This window comes from Seriola dumerili, unplaced genomic scaffold, assembly GCF_002260705.1.
Source record: "Seriola dumerili isolate Sdu_G_001 unplaced genomic scaffold, Sdu_1.0 BDQW01000110.1, whole genome shotgun sequence".
NCBI classification, from domain to species: domain Eukaryota; kingdom Metazoa; phylum Chordata; class Actinopteri; order Carangiformes; family Carangidae; genus Seriola; species Seriola dumerili.
Genome location: NW_019174365.1, coordinates 1,713,702 through 1,726,917, shown reverse-complemented (window position 1 = coordinate 1,726,917; position 13,216 = coordinate 1,713,702). Strand labels below are relative to the sequence as shown.

Here is a 13,216-nt window from a genome sequence, read left to right as displayed (position 1 = left end):
CATCAACTCCTGTACAAATTCATATTGAAATATACAATCTGGACTCACTATAACCAGAGAGGTGGATTTGTAAGGAGGTCAGATGCAGGAAACGATTTATCTTCAATGATAAAACATGGGGACTTTTTTGCTGTTGTTTTGCTGTTTTGGTTTGTGTTTTCATTACTGTCGCACACTCAGTGTGCTGTGACAATCCACATAATCTCTATGTCCATTTCAGTGCCTGAGTTAAACCTTATGATGTAAACATCCTAACCGAGTGATAAATCAATTCATAAAGACAATGACCCATCCAAACCGATTTCTAATCACCTCATAAACCATGATATTCTGTTCATAAACTAGCTCATTGGCACTGAAAATGACCAGACACTATCCACTTTGTATGGGTGCTGATGAGAGACTCTCAGAAATATGACAAAGGCTTATGGGGTCAGAAGAGACCTGATCCCTTTTACTTCTGTGGAAAGGTAGGATCTCTGTGTTGGCCATGTTGAGGAGATGAGTGGATATCAGAAAATGTCCCACACCTTTTTTTTTAACTGTTCATCTTATCCAATTTTCTGTGTAAGTGCAATAGGCTTAAAGTGGTCTTGGGCATTACATGTGCCACACAGATAGAATCCACATACCTCAATCTCTCAATTTCATGCTTTTCTTGTCTTTCCTCCTCCTCTCCATACCAGCCCCTCACACTTGTTAACTCTATGTTGCCCGGTAACTGGTAATATTTCCCACACTGATAGCTAGTGGCTGTTAAGTAATAACTCAATATTACACTGAATAGATGGAAACGAAGGGGGATGCAGACTGAAAATAAATAAATGTACATGTTGCCCTGTTACATACTCTGTTGTTATTTTTGTGTTTTTGTTAACATATGTATGACCTTTAAATTCTACTCCACACTGCTAAACTATGACTAAGAAAGGTCACTTCCAGGCTGTGACACAACATATATCTCTCCTGCTTCTGTTCGTATTTTTAATGCAGAAAGATGTATAGCAACCAGATACCAGAGCTACAGAGGTCACGGTGCAATAATGTTAACTTCTTAGCTAATGTTTTGCTTTGTTGAGAGTGGCTGACCTTGAATCAAATGCTTTTAATATATATACATACACACATATAGTTGAGGATAATATTTGTAGTGTTATATTATATATAATATACTTTACTCAATATACATAAGTGGATAGAAAGTGGGCTTCACATTAATTTTAATGACAAAAACCAATTCAAATCCTTTTCTGTTTTAAGTATAGTGCATGCGCTGACAGGGACCATATGGCTAGCAGAGGAATGGAATCCATTTTCATTGTGTCTCCCATAATGGAGACATGATACAAATGGAGTCAGTGGGGTTACTGAAAGACAGAGTGGATGCAGTGTGTATGCAATGCAGTATGTTTTAGCATTAGTGTCTGCACTAATGTTGAGCTTCTCGGCCTCTGTCATAGTGGAACTAGCCCATCGTTTTCTATCCTCTCCACAGGGTTCAGAAGGTCATAACACAAATTTGCATGCGGTGCCCAATGATGCAGTGTCTTGCCTCTCTGTGTGTGGGATGGACGGTGTGTGTGTGTGTGTATGTTTGAGAGAGAGAGTTTGCACTGCATAATGGCCTGGCTGATGCATTTTTTAGCTCTCAAATGGGATATATTTCCATCCCATCGTCTGCTGTGTTCTTGATTAAATGAAGCGTGCTTGACTTCCCTCTCCAGATAGACAGTGAGGAGTTATGCTGAACGCAGTGGGATGGAGAAAAAGACAAAGGAAACAAGTACCCTACTTTGTTGTGATTTCACTCATGCTAGATCAGAGCGGGGACAGCGAACAAATTTCCGATTATGAAAGATGTATTTGCAATTCAATCTAAATGGCTGTAGGCATGTGTGTAAGTTCTACAATGGAATCCTAGTCTACTAGGCCACATATGGAAATATATTGTGGCATAGTCTAAGAGGATTCTTCCATTAGCCTGCCCCATAAAAGAGAGGTGCGACCTAGGGTGCTCTCTTTATGCATCCTCAGTTAACATTAGTGTCTGTTATTGACATTCTCACAATGTTTTCAGGCCAGGAAGTTTAGGAAAGGTAATGTGTATGCTTTGAGGATGTTTCATGTAAAATGAAGATGTATAATTTTAAATGACAAAGACCCAATTTTTGTTGATTCAGTGAGGGCAATTTGCCTGCACTTGCAAACCCCATAGGTCTTGATAGTCAATTTGCTGGCATTAAGCTAAGGGGCTTCAATTTCACATTCCAGCAATAAAGCAAGTCCTCCTCTCTTCTTCCTCTTCATATCTCATTCTCCCCTCTATTCATCCTCCCGGCTTGACATTTTCTCTCTTGCTGTCTCCCTCCTTTTCCCATTTCTCCCTCTAAACTGAGCCCTCGGTGGCACGTTTGAGGCATTAATTGAATAATTAATTCCTCTCATTAGCTTGTTTTTAATTATTTCCTTGCCCCCATCTCCGAGCCAAGTATAAACTCATCAACTGTTTTCATCCTTCCACATAAATTGCCCATGAAAACTGAGGGCTGGCGAAGTGTAGCTTTAGCACACTGGCTCTATCAGTGGCTCCTAATGAGGGGACGGTTAGCCCAGGCGGAACAAGCCCAACACTGGCTTCGTGCACCAACAGGCACAATACTAATTTAGCTCATTTAGTGTCCTTGGGCCAATTAAAGGGAGGTGAAAAGGGCCGAATCCGCTAGCTGGAACAGTTTTCACTATAGGAACACTGGCCTTGGATTGCATTGCGCTGCACTGCGCCGGCCCAGACAGCGGCGAACCAAGCCTGTGTGTCTGATTGCTCGTTTGTTTGCAATGTGTTGCACTAATGGAATTTATTTGCCCTACATTCTCCAGATTTGGCTCCTTTGAAGGGCCTTATTACTTGTGACACAGTTTCCTTCCCAGCTAAAGGGTAAATGGTGCTAAAGACTGCCATGGCCAGTTAGTCTATTTTTGTGCCGCCTAATAAATGACACTGGTGTTGATTTGGCAATCTGGATTCTATCATTATCTTGATGATATAATCATACAAATAAACAAACGCACAGAAACCTTGAAATACTCCAGTTCTGGTTCACTGACAGCTGTAAAGTCACAGAAATGTTCTGGTATCCACTCAGTCTACTCCTGCATTGTTTGATGTTACTTTCATTTTCTTCATGTATAAATGTGATTTAAGTTTCATGTGGGCCTCACACTCACACTCACTGTATGTCTTTTCTTTGCCTTACTGCTACATTTTTTATTGATTTGTTTTTTTGTTGTTGTTGTTGTTTTGTTTGTGTGTTTCCTGTTTTATGTCCTTTGTTGGCTGACTGGGCCTTGTGTTGCATGCTTGTTGTCATGTCCCAGTTTGAATGTAGCCAGACAGTCAACAGAACCATGGGCATCCAAGTCAACAAAGGTAAAGTTAACCCACTTACCCGCAACCACCTGTCCTCCCCATCATCTCTCACAGACAGCCTGCCACATTACTTACCCACATCCAGACACAATTTCCATTCCACGGTCCAAATGAGTGGGGCTCTGAGTGGCAGAGAGTGGGCCACATCCACCAACACTGTTGCAGAGGCATCCTGAGAAGGCTTTAGATGTTTGTGCAGTAGCATCTTTTTTTTTCTAGTGTGTACCTTCCCACTGAATCCCTACAAACTGTTTTTCTTTATTTAGCTTTGTCATGCTTGCAGCATCGTCTCTCAGAACCTAGAGTAGCTTGCCTGCAACTTGTATTGCTGGGCAGTTATAGGCAAAAATTTCCAATTGGCGACTGTTCCTCTATTTACTCCTGCAATGCCTACAAAGGTATTATAATATATATAATATAGTACTCCTATGATGCCTCCTAAAAAGCCACAGTGGAGTACTGTAGGTAACTTGTTAAACTGGTTGACACTGATCAGGTATGATATCAGTCAATTATAATCCATACTGCAGGTTCCAACACAACCAGTGTTGGTGTACAAGCTGTGCTTTTAGAGATGAATTATTTAACCACATTTGACACTTTGAAGGTTGATGAGGCAGAAATATAAAGGTACTCATTATGGTGATTTAAACTGGCCAGAAAAAAAACTGTGTCATAAATTGCCATAAGTTCAGCCTATTGCAGGTAGTTGATAACGCTCATCCTGTCGCCCAACCTTGATATATTTGACTTTTTTATGTGGTATAAAAGTCAGTCAAGAGCAAATATGATAGAGGAAAAAATAGAAGACATAATTTGCCATCAGGAAACGAGTAAAGTAGAGCAAAAGAAACTATTAATAAATAAAGTAGATTAGTCCTTATTTCCAGATATCTATTTGTTTTGTTTATGCAGCTTTTGGAGAAACTATAATTAAATCTTTTATTTAAGTAAAAGCAGTAATATTGCAATATAAGAATACTACAAGTCCTGCTTTGAAAATGTCACTTAAATACTTTAAATACTGTTATGTTATTACTGTATATCTAATGTTATTGGATTGTAATTATGGATGCACTGATGTTTTAGTAACATTTTACTGTTGTAGCTGGTGGAGATGGAGGTACTACTTTATACGGTACGATAAGGTATGCATCATAGTGCATAAACTGATCTTATGTTTAGAATGGGAATGTTAACATGTAAAGTAGAAACTAAACCTGACAGATTAATGTGGCGGAGTAAAAAGTTCTGAATAATGTGTGTTTAAGTATAGTAACTGAGTAAATGTACCTAGTTACATCCCACCACTGACGCAGCTGCCAAATGTATTTAAATCGTCAATAAATGTAGTCTAAGCTAAGTAATGAGCACATCACACATGACAGTAAATCAAGACACCCTGAGGCAATCTGCTAAGACATAGAAATGGTTTTAATCTCCGAGTGGGTGAATCTGAATCTTAAATCTTATATATCAACAGTGAAGGATTTGTTTTTCTGTCTCTCTCTGAGCACACATATAAAGACACACTCCCAAACACTTTCATAAACAGCTCTCCAAGACAGAATGATGTGCAGTCTCGTCTGCTTCTTTTAACAGAGAGAAAGAAGTGAAATAAGAGCATAAAACTCGTGTGTTGCAGGAACTTCTTTACAACAACAACTTCAAGCCAAGATAAAAAAAAAAAGCCATACTGACTGGTCAATATTACCCGACTTGTAAGGGCCACTGTAGGGAATCAAGCTGGGCCCAGACTTTAGGTAGACTGGGATTCAGAAAGTACAAATGACATGAGCACTCACACCAATCCCCTAATGACACCCACGAGCGCGCGCGCACACACACACACACAAATGTATTGAGCTGCTGGCCAGTCAACATAACTACCAAAGGAACTGCAATACCAAACACTGTGAGATTTGTATTTACTTCTTTTCTTCTTTTTTTTTTTGCACTGCTGTTGCTGGATTCATCACCAGCTCCCACGCTGACCAGCCCAGTAGGAAAATACTTGTTACTTCTGAACAGCAGTGCATGTTGTGAACAAAAACAAACTCCGGACCACCCATCGTGAGGAAGACAGGGACATAAAAAGAACGACTGATAACACTGCAGAAGTACAGCAGGGGAAGTTAGGATTATGTGTTTAAATCGGAGGCAGAACGTACAGCGTCAGCAATGTCCACTTTATTACCTAGCGTTCACTATTTAACGTGTTAACACAAAACAGTATAAAATCAATAATGGAGATAGTGTAGATAGCGTCTCCATGCACTTATAACCAGATTAGTTATCCTCTTTCAACATTATTTACAAAACATGAGCTGTAAAGCCTCCAGCACTGCACAGTAGAGTCACTGTTACGGCTTTTAGAATCAGCTTACTTTACGCCCACATGCTGTCCTTTTCTTTTATCCTTTTATTAGACGTAGTTGCTATTAGTCGTGCCTAGCATGTAGAAATCTTTTTCCTCCGCCCTTGCCTTTGCTTCCTCAGTTTTCCTCTTCAGCTTTCACAGGTCAGGATGTTAAAAACAAAACAAAAAAAACACCTGTTTCAACATAGCTCGATAATGTGTGTATAACCATGCCGCACTGTTTCTGTTCGTGTATGCGTGTTGTCAGTGTGTACACGTGTTATGTTCTCTCATGAGAGAGCTGGTGAGAGGGGATTGAGAGATGGAGACAAAGAGAGAGAGAGAGAGAGAAAGGGTAAAGTGTGAGCACAAAGCAACGACTGCCTGTTCACCTGCTGAAGGTGTGGGAACAATGCTGTTGTTTCAGGGCAGAGTTGTCAGTGACTGTGACCCCCCCCCCTTCTTCTCTTTCTTTCTTTCCCTCTCTCTATCTCTCTCTCTGTCTCTCGTTACCCTCCCTCCTCCTTGTCTTCTCCCTCCCATTTCATCACCACAGAGGGAAAAGCGATGGAGCATTTCGTCTGCCGGAGGTGAAAAGAACTCGTCGAGTGTAAGTAGAGGGGTTTCTGGCAAAGAGAGAGAGAGAGAGGGATGAGATGGGGCTTTGGGGCAAGGAGGGAATAGAGGCAGGCAAGAGATGGCGAAAGGGAATGGATAGACACGCAGTAGCAGCACAATCGCGTTAGCCTAGTCTCCCAGGGATAAAGTTGGGCTTAACTGCAGCATTACCCACACTCCTGCATTACAAAATGTTCCTTCGCCAGCATTTAGCATGCAAATTGGCTCCCAGATTATGCCTTTTGTATTCATTTTACCAACTGTCAGGCTGTGACGCAGGGAGAATGATAATCAGGCAGATATTGCCCCCTAGCGCTTGGGCGACGACCATCACACTGCAAGAGGGGAAGGCAGTGCTGTGCTACTGCAGATCAATGAATGAACCGTGTGTGTGTGTGTGTGTGTGCGCGCGCGTTCGTCTCAGATAGACAGGGTTTGAGGGTGTGAAAGGCTCAAAGTGAATTACACGTGAGTACTATTGACAAGGAGGTAAAAAAAGACAGGAAGGCGGGATTGTGGGGCAAAAGTGTAGAGAAAACAAAATGACAGAAGCTGAATGAAAGAGCTGAGTTGTTCTGAGGTAGATCTTAGGAGCATATACAGTAGCGCTCTCTCCTCTAATGGATTACATGCAGTATGTACAAACAGGAACATTGATGAATGTGGGTGAAGGACATCACAGAATTTGCTCTCAAATCCACTTTACAAAGCATTTATCTTAGGATACGGTGCTGAAAATTCTGCGAATATTCATCTTCTGAATGTTCATTTGGAGCATGAATATTCAAGCTTCACGAAGTCCAAAAGCTCTGCTGCAGCTGGGTCCATCATGTCTGTGGAAATCATCACGAGTAGTCTGTCTTTTCTTTTTTTCTTTTTCTTTTTTTTTTTTTGTCTTTCTATGTTTTGCTCCACCAAGACTCATCTGGGCTGGCAATCCCTCATGTCTTTTCCCAGCTCGTATCTGTGAAATCATTATCTCCACGAGATAACGAGTCTGATTTGAATAATGGCCCTTATCTGATGCATAATGCTACCTCTGATTCTGTTTTGAAGCTAATCCCCCAACATGTATTTTACATGCATGGTGGGCACAACTGCGGACCACATGCAGCAATCACAGACCCAGGTCTAGCAGGGTTCATGCTTTTAATTGAAAAGTTACTGATTGGGAGAGGTGGGAGATGAAAGAGGGCAGGTATCATTTCTCTAAATAATAGCACAGATTTTTTAGAAGATAGAAAAATGGAGAGGTGTCTTGAAGGGCAGGTAGGTATGGTGTTGCTGTTTAGTATTTGTGAGGTTAAATAACTTGTAAGAAATGGCACTGAGTGGTGAGCCTCTCTGTGTGTATGTTGACATTTGCAAAGGTTAGAGACATAAGATCAAATTCAGCTTCTGTGAGTGTATATTTGATGAATCCATCTCCAAATCTGCACACAGGTCAAAACTGTGGTTTCCAGGTGCTGCTTTTTTTTTTTTTAATTATTACAACTTGAGTCTTATTTCATAGTGCTGGAATTGATTTCTACCTATTATGATAAAACTGTGCTCTCCAAATTCGATTGCTGAAACAATCTTGCCTGACATGGCAACAATCATGAGCAGCCAGATAATCACACAGGTTGCAAACAAGCCAACAGTTTAGTCTGATTATCTCAACCCATTTATTTCAAGGCCAAAATGTTTGTAATAATCCATCGCACGGGAAGGGTGTGTGTGCACATAACTGCTGTGAGTATGATAGGTCAAATTGGAAACATGAAATCAGGGTTGTATTGACCCACCACGGGGACCCAGGGCAAGTGTTAACTGTGGGCCCCTGGTTCCCCATCATCGCACTTCCCCAATTTTGTTTGGTTAAAATTTTGATTGGAAGCAAAGTTATTTAAGAATATCACCTGTGCATTTTAGTATAACAACAAACATGCTTTCTTGAGAGTCAGTCCGCTGTTTCTTTAATCTATAGAAAAACTGAACTACCTGCCTTCCAAGAAGGAGTCCAACATATAGCTGCTCATAAAATGGCAAATTGTCATTTTTACACTTCAGATAAGAGATATAATGTGGTAATTATCGAGTTTTAGAGGTGCTGGAGGGTAATTTTAGTTGTTTTCTAACCAGCTTTATATTTAATGGACAGAGAGTTATGAATCTCTTCATGTAACTCCACCAGACAGCAAATAAGCGTGTTTCTCAAGCATGAGCTATTCCTTGAAGATACTGAAATCTGCATCAAAAACATGCAAAATTGTATGATAAAGGTAATAATGATGGAATAAGTAAAGGAAAAATGCCCTTACCAATTTAGTTTTAGTTTAGTTTTGTGCTTTAATGCATATTCAAACACAAGTTTACAGTCAGTTGAATTACCACAGTACTTGCTGCACAGGTAATCTAGGACCTTTGTTGCCCTTGGTTAGTGTCCGGATTTGCCCAATTGTTAATCTGGGAGTTGGTATGTAAAATAGGAGGAATGTTGAGAACAGATAATTCAGGTAATACTGCAACTAATCTTCCTTTTGTCCTCCAAATAAATTTAGCTAACCTGGTGATTTATTTAAACACAGTGTGATTGTCTAATATAACTGTTTGTGTACCTGTTGTGTAATGTTGCTACACTCATCAATTCAGATTAAAATGATGTCCAAAACCATGAAAATACCACCCATCTTATTTGAAACAAGAATTTAACTTTAACTGAGACTTCGGGCTTTATCTTACACAAAACTTCGCAATTCGGCACCAAGCATTACGCAAGTGTCTTTCAGACAGTCACAATTGTCATTTTCCAGTCCAGAGCTCATGTTGCTTAAAATGCATTATCAAGGTAGTACAACCCTTTTGAACCATGCGCCTGGCACAGCAATCGTTTTTTCCACCATTAAATTAGCTAAAGTGGATATGGACACGCCCTAAAGGCACTTTGGACCCTGATTTCCAATTCCATGTGGCGCCTCAGGTTGCAGCTAACCTTTCCTTACATGGCCCCTTTTCCTTGTCCTTCTTCTCCATCAGGACAAGTCAACCCCGGAGGACCAGAGCTCCTGGGACAGCTTCAAGACCATGACTCCCGAGCTGTCCATCGTGCCTGGGGAGCAGAAGGATCGAATGGAGCTGCACAATAAGAACTGGGACTCCTCCTCTGCTAACACACCCGACTCATCTGAGGGAGACTTCCAGACTGAAGTGTGAAGACACGCAGATGTACACACACTCACTTGAATACACACACTCTCATGCTGAGATACAGTACAGATGCACACAGAGATACTGAACTTCTGAAAAGCTATACATAAGTACATGATTTTTGGCAAAGATCTCACACACACTGCTCCCCGTCTCCTGCAATGTGCTCTGTCGGATCCCATACTGTATTTGTTTACTTCTGCAGTGGACAGACATGGAAAGAAGACTGTTCTACTCTATATTTTCACAAAGACTATTGAAAAGAAAGAACAGGGGCTTGACACGTCTGTGATTGAGAGAAATTTTTAAATGAACTTAAAAAAAAACCTATGAAAACTTATTTCTGAGAAAAATGTCTTGATTTTATTCTGGAGAAAAAAGAAAATCTCTGTCAATTGTTTGATGATTTGGGGGGTAAAAAAGAAAAAGAAGAATATTTCTGCACCGTTCAGTTCTTTTTATAGCAAGGGGAAAAAAATCTCACTGAGGTTTCTCACACTGGTAGCTCCCCCCTAGGCACCCTGCTTTCATTTATTTCCTTTTCCCTTCTAATGGATGACGACAGCATTCAATCTCTCAGTCTTTCCTTTTTTTTCTTTTTCTTTTTCTTTTTCTTTTCATCATTTTGGATGGATAGGGGATGGGAAAGAGCTGCTCATTGATATGTGCCATCCTCTCTGCTTTTTTCAGGTTCCAGTTCAACAATCCCATCCATCCATTCCTCTCACATCCTCTGTGTCAACATCGTATTCCCCCCTTTTTTGTGTGTATTTTCTATGCTTTAGTTTAAAGAATGTCCTCCCCTATGGTTTGAAACTTTTAATGAAAAAATAATACGACTGAAACAAATAACTTCCAACTGAGTTGTGTTCTATGGTTTAACTGTTGAAGAAGAAATGATTTATTTTCAGACTGGTTTGTTTGGTTTTTTTTCTTCATTGTTTTTTCTCTTTTTTTCATTTCCTGTCAGGATTAACCCATGTGGAACTTAAAAAAAAATGATTTAGGACACACACAGCACATAAATGTGAGCTTGCTTTCTGAGGTAATATGCTCTGCGTGTCATTTACCCATGAGGGAAAAGAAGGATAGTTATTGTCATGCAGATTCTTTTTTTCCCCTACTGCTTGGAGATAAAAGGCCTTTAAAGATTGCTGCATCTGAATCCATTTCAGCCATCACCAATCATAGTGATGCCAGAAAAAGATAATATCTCAGTCATTTTCAGCCCAAATGGAATCCGCGTTAGCTCTGTTTAGCATCTCTCAGCGTCAAAAATGTATGGCTTACAGTGAACTATTGATCAGTTCAACGGGCTAACTCTTTTTCTTCTTTTACCAACAATTTAAAATCACACATGACTTCCTCTGCTTTCTTCTACCACCTCCTTCACTTCTCTCCTCCTCTGTTCTGCTCGTTCTGCCCACCCTCCCAGGAGGCATGAAATCTTGATTTTAGCAGTGAAGCCAGTTGTATAATTCCTCGTTCACATGGATCCCTCTCTGTATGATTGTATCCTGCACTTGTGAGCGCAGCAGCTGTTAGAAAGAGAGAGCGAAACAGAAAGAAAGAAAGTCACACATAAGGCAACAAGGTGACTTGACACACTGAAGAGGAAAAAAAAAAAAAGCCAATAGTGATGCTTTCTACTTGACATTCTACATCCGTACTTCAGTCACTACAAGAGGACTACCAGTTTCCTGCTGTTGCTACATTAGCAAATCAGCCCTCCACACACCACAAATACAAATCAAATCAAATTTATTTATATCGCAGGTTTAAAACAACCAGTTGACCAAGGTGCTGTACAAATTTTAGGCATCAAAAGTAAAAAGGCACAAGTAATAGAAAAGGCACGAATAACAACAATGAATGCCAATGATGAAATACAAGTCAATATCAAAATATGTGCAAAAATGTAAAATAGAAAACAGAATAAAAGATCACATAACATTTGATTGAAGAAGACAAAAGGCTATTCCAAAGCTCTGGAGCTGCCACTGCAAAGGTGTGATCTCCCTCACCCACTAGCCCCAATCAGGGAACAATTAAAAACAATTCTCCTTAGGATCTAGAATTGTAGTATGGCCAGAGGAGTACTGAAATGCTCAGGGGTGCCACCCCTTGGCTTTAAAAACAAATAAAATAACCTTGAATCCAATCCTGTTTTTGACAGGTAGAGCCAATGGAGGGATGCTAGTACTGGTGTAATGCAGTCTCTTTATCTGGTACCAGTTAGGAGTCTCGCTGCAGCATTCTGCTTCAGCTGCAGGCAAGACAAAGAGGACTGACAAATACCCAGGTACAATGAGTTGCAATAATCAGCCTTGAGTAGATCAATGCAATGGTAACAGTCCTCATATTGTTGAGAGAGGGGATGGACTTCAGTTTAGCAGTGCTGAAGATAGTAGCCTTTTACCACAGAGTTGATCTGTTTGTCAAATGTCCATGCAAAGTCAGAGATGACACCAAGATTCCTGGCATGGGCATGAAAGTTTGATGTCATTGGCCCTGAGTGGATAGCTATACTTCTTGTGGTGTTGGGGGGACCAAAAACACTTGTCACTTCTGTCTGGTTGTCATTCAACTGAAGAAGTTCACATCCTGGTGGCAAATAAGGATGGATGTGATAGAGTCAGAATCCCCTAGATTCAATGGAAAGTATATTTTTGTTTCATCAGCATACCAGTGAAAGGAAACGTGTTTAGGGAATATAGAGCCTAAAGAGAGCATAGACCAAGCAAATAAAATGGGCCCTAAAATGGAACCTTGAGGTACTCCACATGTGATTGTGGCAGTAGTGAACGAGAAGGTTCAAATCTTAACAGAGGACCTGTATGTTAAGTAGGAGGCCAACAACTTGAGTTGGATGCCAACCTGATCCTTAGGACAGTTTAAAAGAGGGGCGTCGAGTAGCTCAGTTGGATGAGCATCCACCCCATGTGTAGAGGCTACAGTCCTCGCTGCAGTTGGCCCCGGTTCGAGTCCCGCATCGGACAGCCCTTAGCTGCATGTCATTCCCCCTCTCTCTCCTTCCCCATTTCCTGTATCTACTGCACTATCAATAAAAAGGCACAAAAAGCCCGAAAAAATAAAAAAAATTAAGACAATGATCAACCGTGTCCACATGTGCTGCAGTGTGACAGAATTAAAACAGCACATTTAGTACATTGACCAGATCTAATCTGATCTAAAGACAGCAGTGGTCATCTGAAACCGAGGCCTGATTGGAGTCTAAATGAGACAGAAGCTGTGTGTAGACAACTTTCTCTAGAACTTTGGATAGGAATTGGAGTTTGGAGATTGGACAGAAATGATTTAGTTCTGCTTTGTCAAGGTTAGACTTTTTAATACAAGATTGCATTCTTTAAAACAGGACAGGACAGTTTGATTTGCAAGACTGTTATCTATGATTAGAGAAATTGAAGGTCCAACAGTGTCCAATACTTCCTTTGAAAAGTATGTAAGAACATATGTACATTGTAACTTTTATGGTTCTATTACTTTTCTTTCCATGGTCAAAGCAGCTCTCTGTAGAAAGAGATGAGAGACAATTTAGCATGTGTGAGAGAAAATGGTCTCCAAGGAAAAAGATCCAAAAATATATATAGAGAAAGCTAGAG

The 13,216-nt window shown here is 40.4% G+C and overlaps 1 protein-coding gene across 1 annotated transcript in view; it reads left to right on the top strand.

The window, feature by feature from the left end:
* Positions 1–10,419, top strand: part of adgrb2 (adhesion G protein-coupled receptor B2) — a 209,161-nt gene extending 198,742 nt beyond the window's left edge. The window contains exon 33 of the mRNA XM_022746950.1: positions 9,423–10,419. Coding sequence (XP_022602671.1) covers positions 9,423–9,599 — 177 coding nt within the window. The 3' untranslated portion in view covers positions 9,600–10,419. The remainder of the gene's footprint in view (positions 1–9,422) is intronic.
* The last annotated feature ends 2,797 nt before the right edge of the window (positions 10,420–13,216 follow it).